At 51.2% G+C, this 19,691-nt stretch overlaps 1 protein-coding gene across 4 annotated transcripts in view; it reads left to right on the top strand.

The window, feature by feature from the left end:
• The window catches only part of LOC139599900 (S-adenosyl-L-methionine-dependent tRNA 4-demethylwyosine synthase TYW1-like), a 98,839-nt gene that overhangs the window by 34,658 nt on the left and 44,490 nt on the right, over window positions 1-19,691 (top strand). For all 4 annotated transcript variants that reach the window (XM_071447615.1, XM_071447613.1, XM_071447612.1 and 1 more), the window contains 3 exons: window positions 8,631-8,740; window positions 14,580-14,757; window positions 18,766-18,901. In XM_071447615.1, coding sequence (XP_071303716.1) covers window positions 8,631-8,740; window positions 14,580-14,757; window positions 18,766-18,901 — 424 coding nt within the window. The remainder of the gene's footprint in view (window positions 1-8,630; window positions 8,741-14,579; window positions 14,758-18,765; window positions 18,902-19,691) is intronic.

Raw genomic sequence — 19,691 nt, 5'->3', positions numbered from 1 at the left:
TGGGCACCTCCAGGGATGGGGGATCCAAACCTCCCTGGGCAGCCCCTGCAGTGCCTGACCCCCCTTTCCATGGGGAAATTCCTGCTGATGTCCCCCCTGAGGCTCCCCTGGCCCAGCCTGAGGCCGTTCCCTCTGCTCCTGTCCCTGTTCCCTGGGAGCACAGCCCGACCCCCCCGGCTGTCCCCTCCTGTCAGGAGCTGTGCAGAGCCACAAGGGCCCCCCTGAGCCTCCTTTGCTCCAGGCAGAACAACCTGTCTTCAACTCAATGACTTCCCATTGGTCAGGAAAGTCTCCCCTTTCCTCAGAGAAGTGACTTAGTGGTGAATTCCTGAAGGAAAGGAGCTGTGCTGGATCTGAGCTTCTTGAGCACTACTCACTCACTCCTGCCTGGGCTTCCAAGGGAGGTGTGTGCCAGGCTGGGGGAGTGCAGGGTGGGATTGGGAAGAGAGGCTGAGGTTCAGCAGAAATGCCAGCGGTGACGTGAGAGCGCCTGCAGTGGGAGGACAGGGAGGTTGTGCTTTGAGCTCTTTTGTTTTCCACCCTGCTAAATCATCCCATGGGAGCTGTACTTCCTCTGGGATGATTAAACTTAAACCTTAAACCTTACCCCAGGCTGCCAATAACACCCATTCCATCCCCAGCCTGGGGGATGGTGGTCCAGCATCCCAGTGAGTATTTCCTGGGCAGCCTGAGCCAGTGGAGGATGTCCCTGCCATGGCAGGGGGTGGAATGATATGAGCCTGAAGTTCCCTTCCTACCCAAACCATTCTGAGATTCCATGATAATATTTCGATGCAAAATCAGGCAAATTCCTCTCTCTGAGTGCCCCTTTCTGTCTTTCATTGTCCTTGGGTTTTAATAATGCAGATATTTCATGGGGGCATTTAAAGGACTTGGGGACAGCTTGAAGGCTGTCTCCCATGTTAAGTGTGAGCACTGGACACTGGGCATCCTGTGCAGTTTGCATTTGGGAGTCTGTTCCAAGGGGTTTATGGGTGTTCTGGATGGGCTTTCCTCATCCTGGGCTTTCCTGGCTGGGAAGGAGTCAGCAAATGGCACCTTTAATGTGCAGCTTCTGCTTTGCTTCAGAGCAGGGCAGTGCTTGGGAAGGAAAACCTTGTGTCTGTTTTCCAGGTGGTGTGCATGGAGTCCTGCAGTGGGACTGTGCTGGGAGGGACATTGCCCTGCCTGTGCTTGTCCCTCTGTCCCCACACACATCCTAAGGTACATCCTAAACAGCAAACAGGATGAGGGGCTTTGTTCCCAGCATTTCCCAGTTTCTCTTCCAAATGCCCTCATTTGGGAATTTTTGGCAGCAGCCTGGATGAGGAATAGGCTGAATCAGGGAAATCCAGCAGCTGTGAACTGGAGAGTGCAGGAACTGATAAATGAGATGGTACAGATTTATCAATAATTGATAAATCAGTCCATTAGTGTAGAGACGCAGAGAAAGTGGCACTGTTCCCTGTGTCTCTAACTCATCATCCTGTCACTGTCACCTGTCACCTCAGAGGGATCTGGCAGCTGCAGCCTGATGACAACGAGTGCTACAGTGCTGATTTTCCTGCTGGCTACAACCTCAGTGCAAGGAAACAGCTTCCCAGGGCACTGAGCTCAGAGGTTACAGCATTGATTCATTTATTTCCCTGCTCTGGGTGAGGTGGTGGCAGGTGTTGGACTCTCCCATATGGAATGCAGCTGGCTGTCCTCAGCCTCCCCTGGAAACTGGAAGGTTTAAGTTGGAAGATTTAAGGTTCAGTTTGAGGCTCATCCCAGGACATTAAGCTTGACTTAAACCAGAACTGCTGTTGAAAGAAGGTTTCTTTTTGGTGACTTTTCCAGCTCCTGTGCCTGGGCTGCTGCAGCCTTCATGTGGCTGTGAGAGGGATCTTCCCTCCCTCCTTGCCACACCCAATCCCTGCTGATCCTGTGCCACCCCAGCTCCCAAACCCTGCAGTCAGACCTGTCTGTGCTTCTTGTTTTATTCCCCCCACCTTGCAGGTTGTTCAGTGTATGACACTGAGGTGGAACTGCAGGCCCTGATGGCTGGGCAGGATAAACAAGGCAGCTCCTGAGCAGCAGGTGCCATCTGTGCAGACATGTGAAATCCCAGTTTTGATCTGCTGCTGGCACAATGTTCCTCATGCAGGTTTTGTGCTGGGCTCCTTGTGCAGCTCTGCACGCTGCCTTGCAGATAAGGCTGCTGGGATTCTTTCTTCTTGATCTCTTCTTTCAGGACTTTGACATTTGTAGATTCTGCCAATGTTTCCAACTGCACAAGCACCGAGCTCTCCCTGGATGGCTGAAGGAAAGGCCAAGGAGCCTGTTTATTTTCTCTTCCTCACTTTGGCAAGAATGCTGCAGTGCAGCTGCTCTCCCTGGGAGCTGGATATCACTGGAGCTGGCTGGTCCTGACTGACACATTCTGGCCCCAAACCAGTACTCATGGAATCACAGACTGGTTTGGGTTGGGGCCTTAAAGGACATCAGTTCCAGCTGCTGGGGGCAGGACACCTCCACTGGAGCTCATGGGTGGAGCCAGTATCCAAACATCCTCAGAAAATGAGGGGATTCTGTCAGAGATGTGGCTGCACTCTGCACTGGATGCTCTTCTTGTCCCCCTTGTCCCTGAGAGCTGTCACAGCTGCCAGGGCCCCCTGACTGGCTCGTGCCTCCCTGCCTGTCCCCTTCAGAGAGGCTGGCACTGCAGGGTTGTGGGGCAGCTTTTTGTGGGGACAGGAAAAGCAGACTGGAAGCTGGGCCAGGGCAGGCTCAGGATGGATTTCAGGAAAGGTTCTTCCCCCAGGGCTGTCCAGGGCACTGCCCAGGGAATGGGCACAGCCCCGAGGCTGCCAGAGCTCCAGGAGCTGCCAGGGATACCCAGGGTGAGATTGTTGGGGTGTCTGTGCAGGGCCAGGGGCTGTACTGTGATCTCTGTGATCTCCTGGACTTGGATGATCCCTGTGGTCCCTTCCAGCTCAGGATATTCCATGATTCTTCAAGGTGGATCACTTGGTGTCCCTCAAGGCTGTTCCGTCAAAAGCACTGAGGGGGACATGCTGCACCTGAATTACTGTAACATCTTCAGCCATAATCCTGTCCTCCAAGGGAGTCTGTCCCTCTCCATCCCTGCTCCCAGCTGCTCTCACTGAGGCTGTGTGTCTTTAGTTTAATTGCCTAAATGGAAATGTGCAAGTGACCAAATCTTTTAATCAATTAGAGCAAGTGTGGGTTCGGAGCTCTGTGACACCTCCCTGCAGCACAGGCACCAGGCAGACCTGATTTGATGAGGGTTTTTGGCTCAGTGTCCAAAGCCCAATCAATTATTGTGGAGAGATGAAACAGCTAAATAAGATTTAAATTAATAGGGTTTATTACTTTTGCATCTGAGGAGGAGGCGGCAAACCAGACAGAGTGAAATATCCTGTGAAGAAATTGGCTCGTATTTCTTCTGCTGTAACTTTAATGCTTATACCTGTGCATGGAGGTTTCAGGTTTGCTTCTAGACAGCAACTGAAGTTGTGTTCAGACACTAAATCAGTGGGTGGCCAAAAGCCAGGCATCACAGTAAGCCCTGCAAAATACAGAGATTAAAAATTAATAATCTCTCACAGGAGAAGTACTTAAGGTCTTTAAAAAAATAAGAAGAAACTGAAAACAGATGAAAACCAAAGCTTCTCCTCAGTAACTAACTTGATTCCAGAGGGTAAATTCCTCAGAGAAATGGGGAATATTGATGTCAAAGGAGTGGACACTGCAGGTTTGGAACACCTGGAAGCTGAACCTGAAAGCTCAGAGAGTCTCTGTGCATGTCCAGCCCCCAGTCCTGGTTCTGCCCAGCTGCTGCTCTTTTCTCCCAGATTTCAGTTTGGTTATGGTTTTGTTTCCAGAAGGGATCTATTGTGACCAAGGTTCATCCCTCACATTGGATTCTTCGCTGGGTTGTTGAGTTTGGGCCTGTCTGTTTGCCAGGAGCTCCTGAAATGACCAAATAAATGGGGTGAGGGACAGCACATCAATGTGCCCAGGTCTTGCCCCTGGTAAAAAAAGTGGTAAAAAAAAAGTCTTGATGCCTTCGTGTGCTGCTCTGCCAGCTCTGTCATCTGAGGCATTTCTAGGAGAAAATGTGTGGGTTGAAATCTCTGATTTTCATTTTATAGCACTCTGTGATCTCCTGGACTTGGACTTCTTAAAGGTCCTGGGAATTGTTACAATCAGCTCCCAAATTTATGGCCTCAGTAGTGAATATAAACAGATTATGAGCTGTGAAATGTCCACACTGGGCCTTGGGTGTCCCTGCAGGGGATGGTGCCAGGTTCAGCAGTCAGTGATGAAGGGCAGTGACTGGGGGCTTTGAAAGTGAATTTGCACATTTTGCCATCCAGGTGAGTTTTGGAATGGTCTGGGAAGCTGTGCTGAGCAGGGTTCAGGGATGGAGTGGGATGGGTGGGCACAGCACAGGACACTGAGCATCACCTGCCTTTCAGGAGATCCTGCTCTTTAAAAAGGGAGCACCTCAGAGCTGGGGTGGAGCTTTTCAGCATGGGGCATCTTCCACCTTTAAGGTTTCAGTTGGAAGAGAATCACAGAATTCTTTTGGTTGGAAAAGCCCTCTGAGATCCTCGAGTCCAGTTGTTGCCCCAGCACTGCCACATCTATGGGGCTTTTAAACCTCTCCAGCACTGCCCTGTGACAACCTTTTCCATGAAGAAATTTCCTTTAATATCCAGTCTAAGCCACTCCTGGCACCCTCTGGTCCTGTCAGCCAATTTATCCAGCCTGCTCCAGGGTGACTTTACCCATCCTAGGGAAAACATTTAATTCAGGTTCTGTATCTCAGTCCTGGTCTCTGCCCAGCCCAGGCTGGGCTCCTCCTGGTGCTCTCAGGAGGTGCAGAAGAAACGGAACAGCCAGGTTTCATTTTGTACAGCAGGAACATTAAACATGGTTGGCTTGTGCATTGGCCAAGCTTTTTTTGTGGTCTCCCTCTTTCTCCTCCCATCACTCCAGGGAAAGTCCTTGGGATCTCTTTTGTGTGTCCTTTCCTGGTCATGGCTGATGTTTTGCCTTCCCCTTTCTGCTGATGCCCCTGTGGTTTTGTGCTCCTTCTTTTGTTTGCAGCTGGAGGCTCATGAGGCTGCAGAAGAGCAGATTGATTTTGTTGTTTTGTCTTTGCTTTTTATTGCTGCAGTTTGCACTTCTGCCTTGATAGGGCTTCCAAAACTGCCAGTTCTCCTGAAGTTCTTTTCCCTTTAGCTCTTCTCCTCTGGGATCTCCCTTCTGGCTCTCAGGGTTCACTGAGACTGCTTCTTGAACTCTTCTTGTTTTTATTCTGCTCCTGCCCTCCCTGGGAATGGTCTGCTCTGTCCTCTCATGTCACTGCCACCAGCACTTCCTCACCTTCCTGTTCCCCACCTGGTATCACCCTGGCTCAGTCAATGCCTGCAGTAAATGATATTTTATACCTGAGCTGCATCTGCCCTCAGAGCCTCTTAATAACCATTTGCAGAATGCATAAAGCAAAAGCTGATTTATTAAAATAAACCAAGCACCTGGGAAGGCAGATCACAGCCCTGGGGAAGCTGCACCTTCTCAGGGGTCCCAGAACCTGCCAGGGACACTGGGAATGCTGTCCCTGGCTCCTGGTGGATCAGAGGTGAGCTGGGACTGCAGGGAAGCTGGATGGGAGCAGGCTGGGTGGCTGGGGGGGATGTCAGGGCAGCCAGCAGGAGCTCCCTGATTGTTCCCTGCAGTTGTGGGGCTGTGGCACTGAGGTGTCTCTGAAGGATCAAACCAAACCTGTTTCACACCTGGAATCTCTGCTAAAATCAAGGTTTTCTGCTGGGTGTGGGTTTGGGTGAGATTTCATTTTTCTTGTGCTACTTTGGGAAGGAAGGAAGGAATCCCTGACACAAATTCCTGCTCAGTGCTGGTGTAGCCAGAGGTGGGAGCTCACAGAGCCTGGGGGCAGTGGGAAGGTGGCTCTGGTTTCTGTGCTGGGGCTGGGGAACAACCTCCTGAGCCTAAGGCATTACTGCTTTATCCTCCTCTTGGCAGGGAACCTCCTTTTTGCCAACTAAGCAGCTCTGTAGACCTGACCTGGTGTGTTTATTAAACAGTAGGATGTGTTAAAAATGCAGGGCCTGTTGGACACTAATAGCTGTCCAGGGTGCACCCACAGCCTATTGATTTCCTGCCAGCTGGCCCTATTAAATATACAAGGTACAAGTTTTGCAGTTAAACATGGAAGAGTTTTATAAGTGCCTTTTATAGCTGACATTCAGAAAACTTTCCATGTTGCCAGATGGGGAAATAAAGGGGAAATTCAAAAAGCTGTTTTGACTTAAAGGATCCTTGGGGTGGTGAAGTTTAAAAACAGTGTTTGAATCTTTGCTCTTGAAGTGGATGAAGAAATGCTTGGGCCAAAAGCCTCATTTTATTGAGCCTGGATTTGTGTTTTAGCACTATCAGACAGTGCAGCTGCAGGTGTTTCTCACTTGGGGAGTCTCAGAATCCCATACTGGTTTGGATTGGAAGGAACCTTAAATTCCATCCAGTGCCACCCCTGCCATGGCAGGGACACCTCCCACTGTCCCAGGCTGCTCCAAGCCCTGTCCAGCCTGGCCTTGGGCACTGCCAGGGATGCAGGGGCAGCCCCAGCTGCTCTGGGCACCCTGTGCCAGGGCCTGCCCACCCTCCCAGGGAGGAATTTTTTTCCTGATGCCCAACCCAAACCTACTCTCTCTTGGTTTGAATCCCTCTCCCCTTGTGCAGAGGTCATTGGGAGACTTTTGCTTGTCTCCAGTGAGGACTGGAGCAGCCCCCTCATCCTGAGAAGGTGCTCCCCTGGTCCTTCTCCCTCAGTTAAAGGCTGGGAGTCCTGTCCTGATGCCCTGGAGCTGGAAGGCTGAATGCAGCTGGAACCTCCCAGGTGTCCCCAGGGCTGGACAGTTTATATGCATTAATTGTTATAGTGACAATGTTAGTAATAGTGCCTTATCTGCTTTACTGTACACAACAAATGGTGAACAAGGCCATCAAAGAAGTTTTTTCCATTCGAGGAAGAAATGTGGGAAATGGATTTGCAAAGAATTCTCAAAGCTTGATGGAAGGCTCACACAGTGTGCATTTGTATGTAAACTTTGAGATAAGAAATGCTGACTTAGAAATGCCATGGAATAGGACAGACATTGTTGAGAGAGAAATGGAACAAGAAACAAATTTCAAAAGATGGCCTTGCAAATAAGACTTTGGATACCTTGGAGAAATAGAGAAATAGAGCTATGAAAGATGCATTGTAGTGGGGCCCACAAGGGGTGATTTTAGATGATTGGCTTTAAGGCCTCTACCCCATGGTGTGGCAAAAGCTGATAGGCCAAGAAATGCTTACAGTGTATTGTAATTAGGAAATAGTTGGCTTCTGATTGTGATGCTGTGAATTATAACATCTGTATTGTCTCACTCTTCACATGAGACTGAAAATGGAGTAAAAGTTTTTAAAACACCTCTCAGCTGCCCCATCTCTGGGTTAGAACAAGGCATAATCCAGCATCCAGGGATGGTGGAGGGGGTGCAGGAAGCAGAGGTCACCTGGCTGCAAAACAGTGTCAGGAGTGTATTTTGGTGGGCCTTGTTTTCCTGTGCACAGCTGAGTTAATCCAGCAGCAAATTGTGAAGGCACAATTTGCTGCTCTTAATGAGCTCTGTGGGCTGCCAGGGGAAAAACTGGGGGGGCTTTTGGAGCATATTTTGGGATGAAGCAGGAAATGATGGAGAGAGAACAAGGAGGTGAAAACACAGAATTTCATTGACTTCCTTAAGATGATATTTAAGGGCTGGGTGAGCCTCTCATGCTAATAAAGAAAGAAATGAGGAGGAACTCCATGGGTCTTCCAGGTGATTGGGTCGATTTACCTGGGTTGGCTTTTGCTGTTTTCCAAGAAAACAAAATATGGGGACAGTGATCCTCTCCAGGCAAGGTTGGCTTCCCACCCCTGTGTGACCCAGCAGTTCCTCAGATGGAAGATCTGGGATTTTTCCCCTGCAATCTGCTTGGGTCTGGGGGATTAAAATCTGGGGAATGGCCCAGATCCCCCAGGAATGCATCCCTGGTACAGGGCAGGCTTCCTGCTCTCTTCAGGGGGTTTGGAAGAGCCTGCCCTCATCTGTCCTGGTACCAGAGCACCACACAAAGACCAGGGTAGAAACAAATCCTATCCTCAGGTTGGTGCTTGGTGCCTTTGAAATGAACTAAAAATGGCCTGGGACCTCCTTTCTCCAGAGCTTGGTGCAGCTGTGGACAGAACAGAAAGCAGAAGCAGTTTCCCTTTCTTTACAGAGGTTTTTGCAGACATTATTTTGGCTTAGAAACCTTTCACCTATGCTTCAAAATATCTGTATAAAGTGTGATATTATCCACAAGGCCCATTCCCCCCTCTGGAAGACCAGAGCCTGGAAGGAGAGGGGTGTAAGAGAGGTGTTCAGAAGTGACATCCAGAGGCTGGGGCAGCAGCAGGAGTTGCTGAGCATCTTTTGCTGCTTTGAATGTTGATGCCAAAGTCCCCAGGTGGCAGGTGAGTTCTCCAGGTGGGTTGCAGGTGGCAGTGGGTGACTGTCCCCTCTTCCCTCAGACACCACACGAACCCCGTGGGCACCGAGTGGCGCTGGAGGATGGACCAGCCCGAGCAGATCCTGCAGGAGGCCCTCGAGAAGCACCAGAACATGATCAGGCAGTTCAAAGGTAACTCCTCCTCTGTCCCACCCCTGGGCTCTTAGGGGATAACCAGCAGTGACATCTTCACACAGGTGAGTGTCACAGACACATTCTATGAAAAATCCTTTCTTTAGGATTTTTTCTCCTGAGAAGCCTCAGGAACAAAATGTAACCAATGGTTATCTGCTGCTGTGGAATGCAACAGGTGCATCTGGGATTGGTCTCATGTGGTTGTTTCTAATTAATGGCCAATCACAGCCCAGCTGGCTCAGACAGAGAGTCCCAGACACAAGCCTTTGTTATCATTCCATTCCTTTTCTATTCTTAGCCAGCCTTCTGGTGAAATCCTTTCTTCTATTCTTTTAGTATCGTTTTAATATAATATATATCATAAAATAATAAATCAGCCTTCTGAAACATGGAGTCAGATCCTCATCTCTTCCCTCATCCTAAGACCCCTGTGAGCACTGTTCACAGGAGAACGTTCTGCTCCTCTGAGAAGGAGGCCTGAACTTCAGGGTGTCAGGAGGATGGGGGAGAAGAAGCTGCTGTGGCTCATTGAATGTCTTCTGAAATGAGGCTCAGCCACTGGATATGTGCTGCTGCCTGGAGGGAGCAGAGTGGAGTTGCCTCTGGTGCATCCTGGTAGTTGTCAAATCCTTTCCCTTGGTGTGCACAGAGCCTTCCACAGTGGTTAAAGCCAGCCTGGATGATGAGGGATCCTGGCTCCTCTGGAGGAGGAAGTAAAAACAATCAGCCTCTTACCTGACAGGAAATACACTGCCAGCCCTGACACCCAGCTTTGTGTTACCTGCACTCCTGGGTTATGTTTGTCTCATGAATAATGAAACAGCAGCAAGCAGGGGATTTTGATTTTCAGGAATTATTCAGTACCTGTGGTTGAGACTGAAGCTGCAGTTCCACAGCACCTCTGGGAAGCATTGCAGCTTGCTTCCCACAGAAATTCCCTGGAAGTTTGATATTCTGTGTCTGTAACTGTAGAGAGGGCTGGGGGTTTTGTTTCCCAAATGTGATGATCTGTGCCAAGGTCAGCTGTGTGTGCTGGCAGGGCTGGCCAGCTTGGCAGGACAGCTCCAGGGTCTGCTCTCCCCAGCTGCCTTGAGCTGCACAAATGGAGTGGAACAGCCATAAAACCTGCAGGATGGGCCCTGGCCTTGGCTGTCATTTTGGGAACTTGATTGTTTAGGTTGGCTGTGCTCAAAGAGATTCCAATGGATCCAGGATGTGACAGGCACAAAGCCCTTCTGTCAGCAGAGCAGAGCTGCTCTGCCTCCATCTCTGCAGTTGGATAATGGGTGGAAAAATAGCTCAGGTTAGGGCCCCATGGGCTTCATTCTCCTCACGTGGCTGCTTTGGAGCAGCAGCTCAATGAAGCCTCACTCCTGAGCCTGGGCTTTCTTTGGCACTGTGTCAAACATCCCCTGGGGCAGGGGATGGTGGTGCTGAAACACCCTCAGCAGCTCTGCAGGGAAATCTGGGGGGGTGAGAGGCACACTCAGGGCAGGGCTTTACCCCAGGGGCACCTGGAGAAACACCAGGGTTGAGCCAGTGGATGCAGGGAAGGGTCTGGAGCCCCAGGAGAGGCTGAGGGAGCTGGGAAGGGGCTCAGCCTGGAGCAAAGGAGGCTCAGGGGGGCCCTTGTGGCTCTGCACAGCTCCTGACAGGAGGGGACAGCCGGGGGGGTCGGGCTGTGCTCCCAGGGAACAGGGACAGGAGCAGAGGGAACGGCCTCAGGCTGGGCCAGGGGAGGGGCAGGGGGGATTCTGGGGAAATTTCTTCACTGAAAGGGAGGCCAGGCCGTCACAGGCTGTGCAGGGCAGGGGTGGAGTCCCCATCACTGGAAATGTTCAAAATTCATGTGGATGTGGCACTTGGGGACACGGTTTAGTGGTGGCCTTGGCAGTGCTGGGGAATGCTTGGACTCTGATGTTGGAGGTGTTCCCAGCCTCAGTTATTCTGTGCCTCTGAGCACTGGGAGGTTCTGAAGGAGATCAAATCTGTCCATGCTGAAGTCCCACCTGTCTGTTGTCCCTGTCCCCAGAACAAGGGACAACAGACTTGGTTTCTGTTTGGGAGGGTGAAGTTACACATCAAAATGAGCTTGTTCAGCCAGGGTGGGGCCTGGAGAGGTGGGGCCCCTGGAGGCTTTCAGGCCTCTGGAGAAGAGCCATTATCACCCTGCACTGAGGAATAACCTTCTCATTCCCTGACCCTGCTGTCTTCCCAAAATGGGTTGAGGAGAGGGGATGATTATGGATAGACTTTTTAGCATCTGAAATACTGCTGAAGTGTCAGGGGGCCTGTCAGGACATCCCAGTTCTCTCTTTTTGGAGCCTATTTTCTGTTAAACAAATTCATAAATATTATTCAAAATGTGCCTGTGCATCAGAGCACAGTTACCCTTGACCTGGAACTGTGAAAGGAGAAAACAGAAAAGCTCTGGACTAGAACTATGCTGTTAAGTGGGAAAAGAAAAGCTGGTTTATTTTTCTAGTGCTAGATGGCAACATTCCTGTCCTAGCTGCTGTGAGTCAAAGGTTTATTAAGGAGAAGAAAAATCAGAAAGAGAAGCCCAGGAGCTCCTGTTCCATGTAGTGAATTTTACATCATTCTTCCCTCAGGTGTGTGAGGAAGTGTTGTTAGGGTGGAAGCAGCAAGAGCCAAATTGAGGAGGAGCAGAGTGAGTGAACTGAGCTGGGGACAGGCAAAGGTTCAGCTCTGGCAGGATCAGAATCCCTGTGTGCAGCGCCAGCTGGAGGAACGGGCCTGGCTCCTCCAGCCAGCCCAGCAGCTCTGCACAGACACCAGGGGCCTTTATTGGGAGTGGTATTTGAGAAAAACCCCAGCAAAAGCACAGGAAGCACCTGCTGGAGCAGTGAGGTGGCCCAGGCTGCTGTGGGGAGGGGAGGAGGGGAGGGCTGGGCTCTGTCCCCTGTGCTGGCACTGCTGGGGCACCTCCAAGACAGACAGCAAGGGGTGGAGGTGTCCAGGGAGGGGAATGGAGCCCCAGGAGCAGCTGAGGGAGCTGGGAAGGGGCTCAGCCTGGAGCAAAGGAGGCTCAGGGGGCCCTTGTGGCTCTGCACAGCTCCTGACAGGAGGGGACAGCCGGGGGGGTCGGGCTGTGCTCCCAGGGAACAGGGACAGGAGCAGAGGGAACGGCCTCAGGCTGGGCCAGGGGAGGGCAGGGTAAATATTGGGGAAATTCCTTCCTGGAAGGGTTGTCCAGCCCTGACACAGCTGCCAGGGAGGTGGAGTCCCCATCCCTGGAGGGGTTTATAAACTGTGTGAAATGTGGCACTTGGGGACAGGGGTTAATGGTGACCTTGCAGTGCTGGGGGAATGGTTGGATTCCATCTCCATTTCCCAGCATTAATGTATCTGATCCTGCAGCTGGGCACCCACAGGGACTCCAGAGGTGTCCCAGCAGGGCTGAGGTGTTGGACCCTGGCCCCTGGCATAGACTTTGGGCTGTTTGGGCTTCTGGGGAATCAGAACTCTTAGCCAGGGAGTCCTCAGGGCTGGAGTGTCTGGGGGTGTGGCTCAGGTATCTCCCTGAGCCTTTTGAATTAATTGGGGCTGCTCTTTCCAGTTTTGGAGGCTTTACAGACAGATCCATCCACACACCCATTCCATGGGCCAGAGAAACTGGTGAGCTCATCTGGTGTTTATTCATATAAGCCATTGTAGTAAAAATGGGATTTCCTTTGAAGGACCAGAATTCTTGTGTCCTTTTATCCTTTAGGATACCCTACAGGACAGCCCTCATACTCTGGGTGCCTGTGGCTGATGATAAATCACTTCTGCTTTAGTGTTGCCACAGTTTGTGCTGGGTTTGGAGAGCACAGCCATTAAAGCCCCGTAATTCTCTCTTGGATTAAATGATGGAGAGACACCTCACTGATATGGAGCGAGGCTGCAAAGTTTATTTGATGGATACATTTTTCTGGGGAGTGACTTGTAAATCTCTGTGCCCTTGCAAAGGGCACACACAGGATGGGAACATAACTCAGGAATGGGAGAGTGGGAGTCTGATAATAAAGGGAAAAGCCAGAAAGAAATGCATGACCTGTCCCAGGAAATCCTCAGAGTACCCATGGATCAGCATGGATAGAGCAGGTCTCTCATCCCCCTGGCCCCCAGGCTCTCGTGGTGCTGCTCAGGTCCTTACAGGGGTACCAGAGTCAGCCCCCAGCCTCCCCAGGGTGCTGTGCCAGGGGGTGCTGTCTTTTCCCAAGTTAGTGGAGCAGCTGGAATCAGCTTTTCCAGGGAGATGTGCTCTGCTGGGGGCTGATGGCAGAAGCAGAGCCATAGGGATTCAGGAGAGTCCCTGCCCTCCTGGAATCCACCAATCCTGGCAGTTTATCCCTGCCTGGCTGGTGATTTGTGTGCTCAAATGGTTGTGTACAAAGCCACTCCCTGCTCTGGGTGATGTACCAGGTTTGGTGTAAACTGTTTTGGGAAAGTTCCGCTCAAACTTTAGGGGATGTTGGGAGTTTGTTCTTCTGCTTATAAAGCTGGCAGGCTAATTATGAGAGTCCAGATGAAAAATGCTGAGAGAGAGAAATTAATTAATTCCAAAACTGACTTACAGTAGTTTTAGGAATATGAAACTTAGTCCTTTAATCTCAGCATGTGCTGGAGACGCTGCTTTCTTCTCCAATAAAGCTCTCATTTAGTGCTGTCAGGTTTCTATGGAATAACCATTAGTCCTGTCACTTCCTCAGGACTGAGCCTGGCTGCTTGAAAATGCACTGAGCCCTGCTCTGATTCCAAACCAGCTTTGCTACGTGAGGCTGGAGCAATATCCACAAACACCTCTTTTATCTGGGCTTTGCAGCAGAGCTGTAATTTTCTGTTCTGCAGCGTCAAGGCAACGAGAAGGGAGCTGAGGACCTGGATTCACACTCCAGGCTTTGTTTTTTATCTTTAAAACAGACCAGCCCCCAATCTAAAGCCTCAGATAGGATTTGAGTACATCAAGGCACGCCAGGGAAATGTGAAGTGACAGATTGGGAACAAAAGCTTGTTTGGAGGCAGCTGATTTCATCCGGGGTCCTGAGCACCTGGTCAGGTGTGGGTGGGCTGGAGGAGCATGCAGCTCCCCCTGCCTCCCGTGGGCATCAGGAGTGGGACTCAGGTGGTGTTTTCACATGGATGCTACATTTGAGCTCCTTGTGTTTGTTTTCCTTCTGAAAGGTCTCTGGCTGTTCAGGACCGTGCCATGTGCTGGGTTTTCTTTTGATCACATCCTCTGTGGAGCTGCACGTTCTGTGTTTGCAGTCAGGGTTCAGTCCCTTGCTGTGTTTGGGGAGCTGTGCTCAGCTGCCCTTCCTGGAGGCCCACAGGGACCAGCAGCAGCACAGCCATGGCCTGGGCTGCTTTCTTAACACACCTGCTTGCAGTGGCATTGAGCTGCCCTGTGTGTTTGTGTCTCAGCTCTCAGCAGCATCCCGAGGCCTCAGCAGTGGAGAGCTTGGCTCAAGTGTTTAATCTTGGCTCAGGTGTTACCAGCACATTGCTCTTAGCAGTGCCCAGGGCACTCCCAGCCCAGGCTCTGGGTGCTGCTGCTCTCTGGCTGCTGCAGAGCTGCTCCCTGGCTCTGGCCTGGTGTCCCCTGTGCTTTGGGAGGGCTCCAGCTGCTCTTCTCAGCCCTCCTGTGCCAGGGTGTGTTTTGGATACAGATGTTTGGGAGGGGGATTTGTTACAGAACCACAGAAGGGTTTGGGCTGGAAGGGACCTTAAAAATCATCTTGTTCCAGCCCCTGCCATGGGTTTCCATGGTTCCCCCAGAGCAGGTTGCTCAGGGCCCCATGCACTGTTCATTTCAGTGTTGTCCCCTCTGCAGGTGTGTCAGGAGTGAAGACAGCTCGGCTGGAGGAAGCTCTGGCAGTGAAGCACTGTGCCCTGTCCCTGGTGGGGGAACCCATCATGTACCCCCACATCAACCACCTGGTGAGGCTCCTGCACCAGCAGGGCATCTCCACCTTCCTGGTCACCAACGCCCAGTTCCCCGAGGAGATCAGGTAAGAGCTGCAGGAAATTCCTCCTGAACTTCCTCCTCAAACACTGGAGTGCTGACCTGTGTCCTCATCCCATTTTGTGCCCCTCAGAGTCAGTTCTGCACAAGCACTGGCAATGAAAATCCCCCTCAGCATCTGATTTTAACCTCAGTCTCCCCATGCTCCTTCTCAGCCCTTCCTCCCTCTCAGGAGGGAAGATTTTTTCTGTACCTCCTAAACAAACTGTGATTGCTGCTGCAAGTGGAGAGGCTGGAATGTGACACCTGTGAAGGTGTGGCAGGAGGGGAGCAGTGAGTGAGCTGTGGTTTGTGCCTGGGGCAGGAATAATTTCTGTCCTTCTGCCAGCCAGAGCAGGGCACTGAGCTCAGAGATTGCCTTTTGGGGCTGATCTTTGTTCTGACCCCAGAGCAGCAGCTGTAAAGGCTCAACCCACAGCTCTGCCCAGCCCAGCATCCCCAGCAGGATCAGGAGGGGTGACAAGCACATGTCCATCAGCAAAGTGGGATCTGCTTTACCTCCCTCAGGGGGACTTGAATGAAATCTTCCAAACACTTCAATGAACTCTTTCATAGTCTTTCCAAAGGAAAAGAATCCCTTTTTCTGATGCTTTAGAGCATCCAGGCTGTTGTTACCAAAGTGTGGAAAGGAAGTGCAGCACGTGGGGAAATGCAGCTCCAGGGAGGCTGGGGCTGCTCAGAAGCCCAGCAGCTGAGAACAGCAGCAAATCCAGCCCTGGAGCTGTGGGCAGGGTGGCCTTGGTGTGTCACCCAGCTCATGCCAGCTCCTCCTCTGTGCTCCTGGGACAGCTTCCCTTGCACTCCTTGTGGTCTGACTGGCACTGAGGGGGGAGTGCAGGCAGTTTGGGAGTGAGTAATTATACACTACAAAGGCATTCCAAATGATTGAATAATTGTGTAATCAAGTTACTTTAAGTCATGTATTATGTGCCTGGTAGATAGAAATTGCTCTTTCCTAAATATAGCAGTTTAAAAAGAGAGCACACACTATTTTGAAGCTGCACTTTTTGGATCTGCTGAATCTTTTTAAAAAGAAACAAAAAAGAAGGGGATAAAATGCTAGTCTTGCTGTCTTAAAAATTGCAACTGATCTTTGGCTCATCAAAGCAGATGATTTGCTTAATATGGGAACTGAAGTTGGCACCCAGCTCACTTCTGTGCTGTCAGCAGAGGAGCTGTAGTCAAAAAGTTCATCCTGCAATAGGCAGGGTGACCTCTGGTGCAAGAGAGCTGAGAGGGACTGGGGACAAGGGATGGAGGGGCAGGACACAGGGAATGGCTCCCACTGCCAGAGGCAGGGATGGATGGGATATTGGGAATGAGGAATTGTTCAATTGTTCCCTGTGAGGGTGGGCAGGCCCTGGCACAGGGTGCCCAGAGCAGCTGGGGCTGCCCCTGGATCCCTGTCAGTGCCCAAGGCCAGGCTGGACATTGGGAGCAGCCTGGGACAGTGGGAGGTGTCCCTGCCATGGCAGGATGAGTTTTAAGGTCCCTCCCAACCCCTTCTGGAAGAGGGCAGTGTGGCCTGGGGTGTTGCTGGATTCAGGACAGGGGCTTCAGTGGGTGCCCCCTGTGCCTTCCTCTCCTCCTCCTCCTCCTCCTCCTCTCCTTGGGCTGCAGCTCCACCTGCCACAGGCTCACAATAAACTGAGGGAGGTTTTACACCAGGTGAGCTCCTGTATTTGGCTCCTGTCTCTGACCCATGGCTGTGAATACTCCTCGTGTGTGTTTGCCTTTATGATCAATAATAATGCCAATAATGAGCAGATGGTTATTAATGCTCACCAGCAAATGCTCATTTTTGATGTTGCTGTTCTTGGTCCTTGTGGGCTCTGTCCTGCCTGCCTGTTGAAGCCACCTCAGGGCTGGAGGCCTGAAGTGGATTTATTTGATGACACAGCTCAGCTGAAGATTTCAGCTCAGGATTCCTGCCCACATCCCTGTGTAAATGCCATGGATTTGGTCTCCTGGATTTCACCTCAGGTGTCTGAGCTAGCAAATCCATCCTGGTGCCACACAGCTGGATTTGCTGTTGTTCTGCACTGGAGCTGTCCCAGGAACACCAGTCTGTGTCCTGGTTCTCACTGCACCTGTGGCTGCCCTCTCTCCTTGTTCCCCCTTGGCAGAACGTGCCCAGCTCACCTGGGCTTGGATCCCAGCCATGCGGAGCCCTGTGGGCCATTCCTGTTTGGGGCTGGAATCCCTTCCTTGGATCACTTCTAATTCCTTCATTTCCCCCATGCTGACTGTGAGTCTGGCTCCTGCCTGTCCCTAGGTTTGAGAAGAGATGATTTTTCTCAGCCCCTCTTTTGTAAAGCACCTGCTCCATCTTCACTTGGGTCCCTTTTAATTAAGCAAAGACAGCACTGAGTAAAGAAAGAGTTTGGCTCAGTATTCCTGGAAACTGAGCACTTCACTTAGGCCCAGAACATTTGGTCATTTTGGACTCTGTGGCTTTGGATTGCCAGTCCAGACAAACTTGTTTACAAAAACTGAGATTTTAACCCGAAACGTTCAGATTGTTCTGGATTATTTTGTTTTGCTGTCCAAATACACACACAGAGAATGTGTTCCAATGGCTGGTTGAGTGGATTTTTCTGGACACAAAGAGCTCTGGTCAGTCTCACTCTGGCCAGTTCTTGTCCCTGTCACCTTTGGGTGACAGTGTATTTTTAGGTGGCACTGTTTGGCACCTGAACAATGGCTTCTGATTTCTCCTCATCTTCTCTAGAGAACCAAATGAAGGTGGGACTGGTGCCTGCTCATTGCAGACTTCACACAAAGCACTCCCAAAATGCTGCCCCCAGGTGCTGGGAGCTCTGTGTACACTGGGACGAGGTTGTTGATGCTGCAGCCACGAGGGGTGGGTGTGTTACACTCACTGCCTTTGTCACTTCTGCCAGGGGAAAGGCTCTGTCCCCATCCTGAGGTGTGTCCCCACCCCTGGAGGTGGCGCTCAGTGCCTTGGGCTGGTGACAAGGTGGGCATTAGGCACAGGCTGGGCTTGGTGACATTGAAGGGCTTTTCCAACCTCAGTGATCCTGGGATTCTGAGGGAGCTCCTTTCTAGGCTCTTCTTAATCCCTTTGATCCTTTTGCTGAGGGGCTGTGGTGTTGCTGCTCCTCCCTTATTCCTTGGCATTTATGGAGGGGATCAGCCTCCACCCAGGCTCTTCCCACAGCAAAGGAGGTTTAGTCCCTGCAGGAGTTCCCAGTGCTGGGCTCCCAGCACTTGTGGCCAGAAAGGCTCTGCTCCAGGATTTCTGTGGAAGGAGAACATGGTTGTGGTTTGTGTGTGGCTTTCTTTTCTAAACAGCTTTGCTATCCCTTCAAAAATGTCACTGATGATCCTGCTGCAGGTCAGGGCAGTTCAGCACGTCCAGCAGTAGGAACTGGCTGAATTAGGGCTGAATTTAGAGTCACAGATCCCTGAGGTTGGAAAATCCCTCCAGGATCATTGAGTTCCAGCTGTACCCAATCCCTGCCCAGAGCACTGAGTGCCATGTCCAGGCCTTCCTTGGGCACCTCCAGGGGTGGGCACTCCAAACCTCCCTGGGCAGCCCCTTCCAGTGCCTGAGCACCCTTTCCATGGGGAAATTCCTCCTGATGCCCATTTCTGTTGAATGGATTGTTTTCCCATGGGCCAGATAGATCGTGGAGAAAGGGCACAGCTTTGTGGGTTGCAGAACCTCTCTGTGCCTCACCTGAACCCCTTCCTTTGGGAAGCCTTTCCCAATGTGTTACAGCCCCACTGGAGTGAAATCTGTCCTGGTGCAGGGAGGAAATGACAAAGACATTGTCAGCCAAGGGCTGTGTGAGAGTTCTCAGCCTTGGGGCTGTTTGCTGGGGTTATAACACCTTGCTGCTGATGGTGGTCACTTGGCAGAGATGAACCTTCCCTGGAAACACTGCCCAGTTCCTGTTCCTCTTTTTGTAGGAGGGCACAAACTGAAGCTGCAGGTTTGGAAAGCAGCAATTCCCTTTTCCCTTTGCAGGAGGCTGGAGCCTGTGACCCAGCTCTACGTCAGTGTGGATGCCAGCACCAAGGAGAGCCTGAAGAGGATTGACAGACCCCTCTTCAAGGACTTCTGGCAGAGGTTTCTAGACAGCCTAAAGGCCTTAGCTGAAAAGGTACCCACTTAAGAATGGATTTTTAAATGGCTTTTTCCTTCCTTCTATATTCTGCTGACTCACCACCTCTTTTTCTTCCTTCTCACCTTACTTGCTTCTACTTTCTGCAGAAGTAGAAGACTTGAGAGGCTCTAAGATGGACCATGGAGTGGTTTCTGGGTGTGTTGGGAGTATATTTCCATGGTTGGGGTGTTCAGGTGTGTGAAGTGCAGCAGATTTGAGTGGTTTTCCAGAGCAGAATGTGTGTGTCAAATGGGGCAGTAAATGCTGTGACTAAAAGGTGCTGTGAGGGATGAAGAGATTATCAAATAATAGATTTCCTAACAAAGGGGTTACGCTAAAAGCAGGAGAGTTGTAAATCCCCTGTGTTCCTTTGCTCTGGTTCTCAGAGGCTTCCTTGAAATGGCAGCACATGAGGGACATTAAAATGTGTGTGCTGGAGTTTGGTAGCTCTGTCACCCTGCTGTCCCACAGAAATCTCTTTTTTCTGGAAGGTTGACCCAGCCCAGCAGCAGGAGGGGCTTTGCCCTGTGTGTATTGGACTCAGCAGTGCCTGGGCCCTGGGGTGGTGTCAGCTCAGGCTCTGTGTGACAGGTGAGCTCTGGAGTCATTAGTGAAGCACTCCTGGGCCCAGCAGCACACGAGGGGATAAGAACAGTGCCATGTCTGCCTCTCTTGTTCCTGCTCCTGGGCTCTGGTGGGAGCCAGGGCTGTGTTTACTGATCTGGCAGCCATTGACACGTTACCTGCTGGGATGAACAGCCAGGAGAGACTGCTGCTTTGGAATAAT

Source organism: Agelaius tricolor, unplaced genomic scaffold, assembly GCF_023055355.1.
Source record: "Agelaius tricolor isolate 1412-34295 unplaced genomic scaffold, bAgeTri1.0.p SCAF_25, whole genome shotgun sequence".
NCBI lineage: Eukaryota > Metazoa > Chordata > Aves > Passeriformes > Icteridae > Agelaius > Agelaius tricolor.
This window is presented reverse-complemented; position numbering and strand designations above follow the sequence as displayed.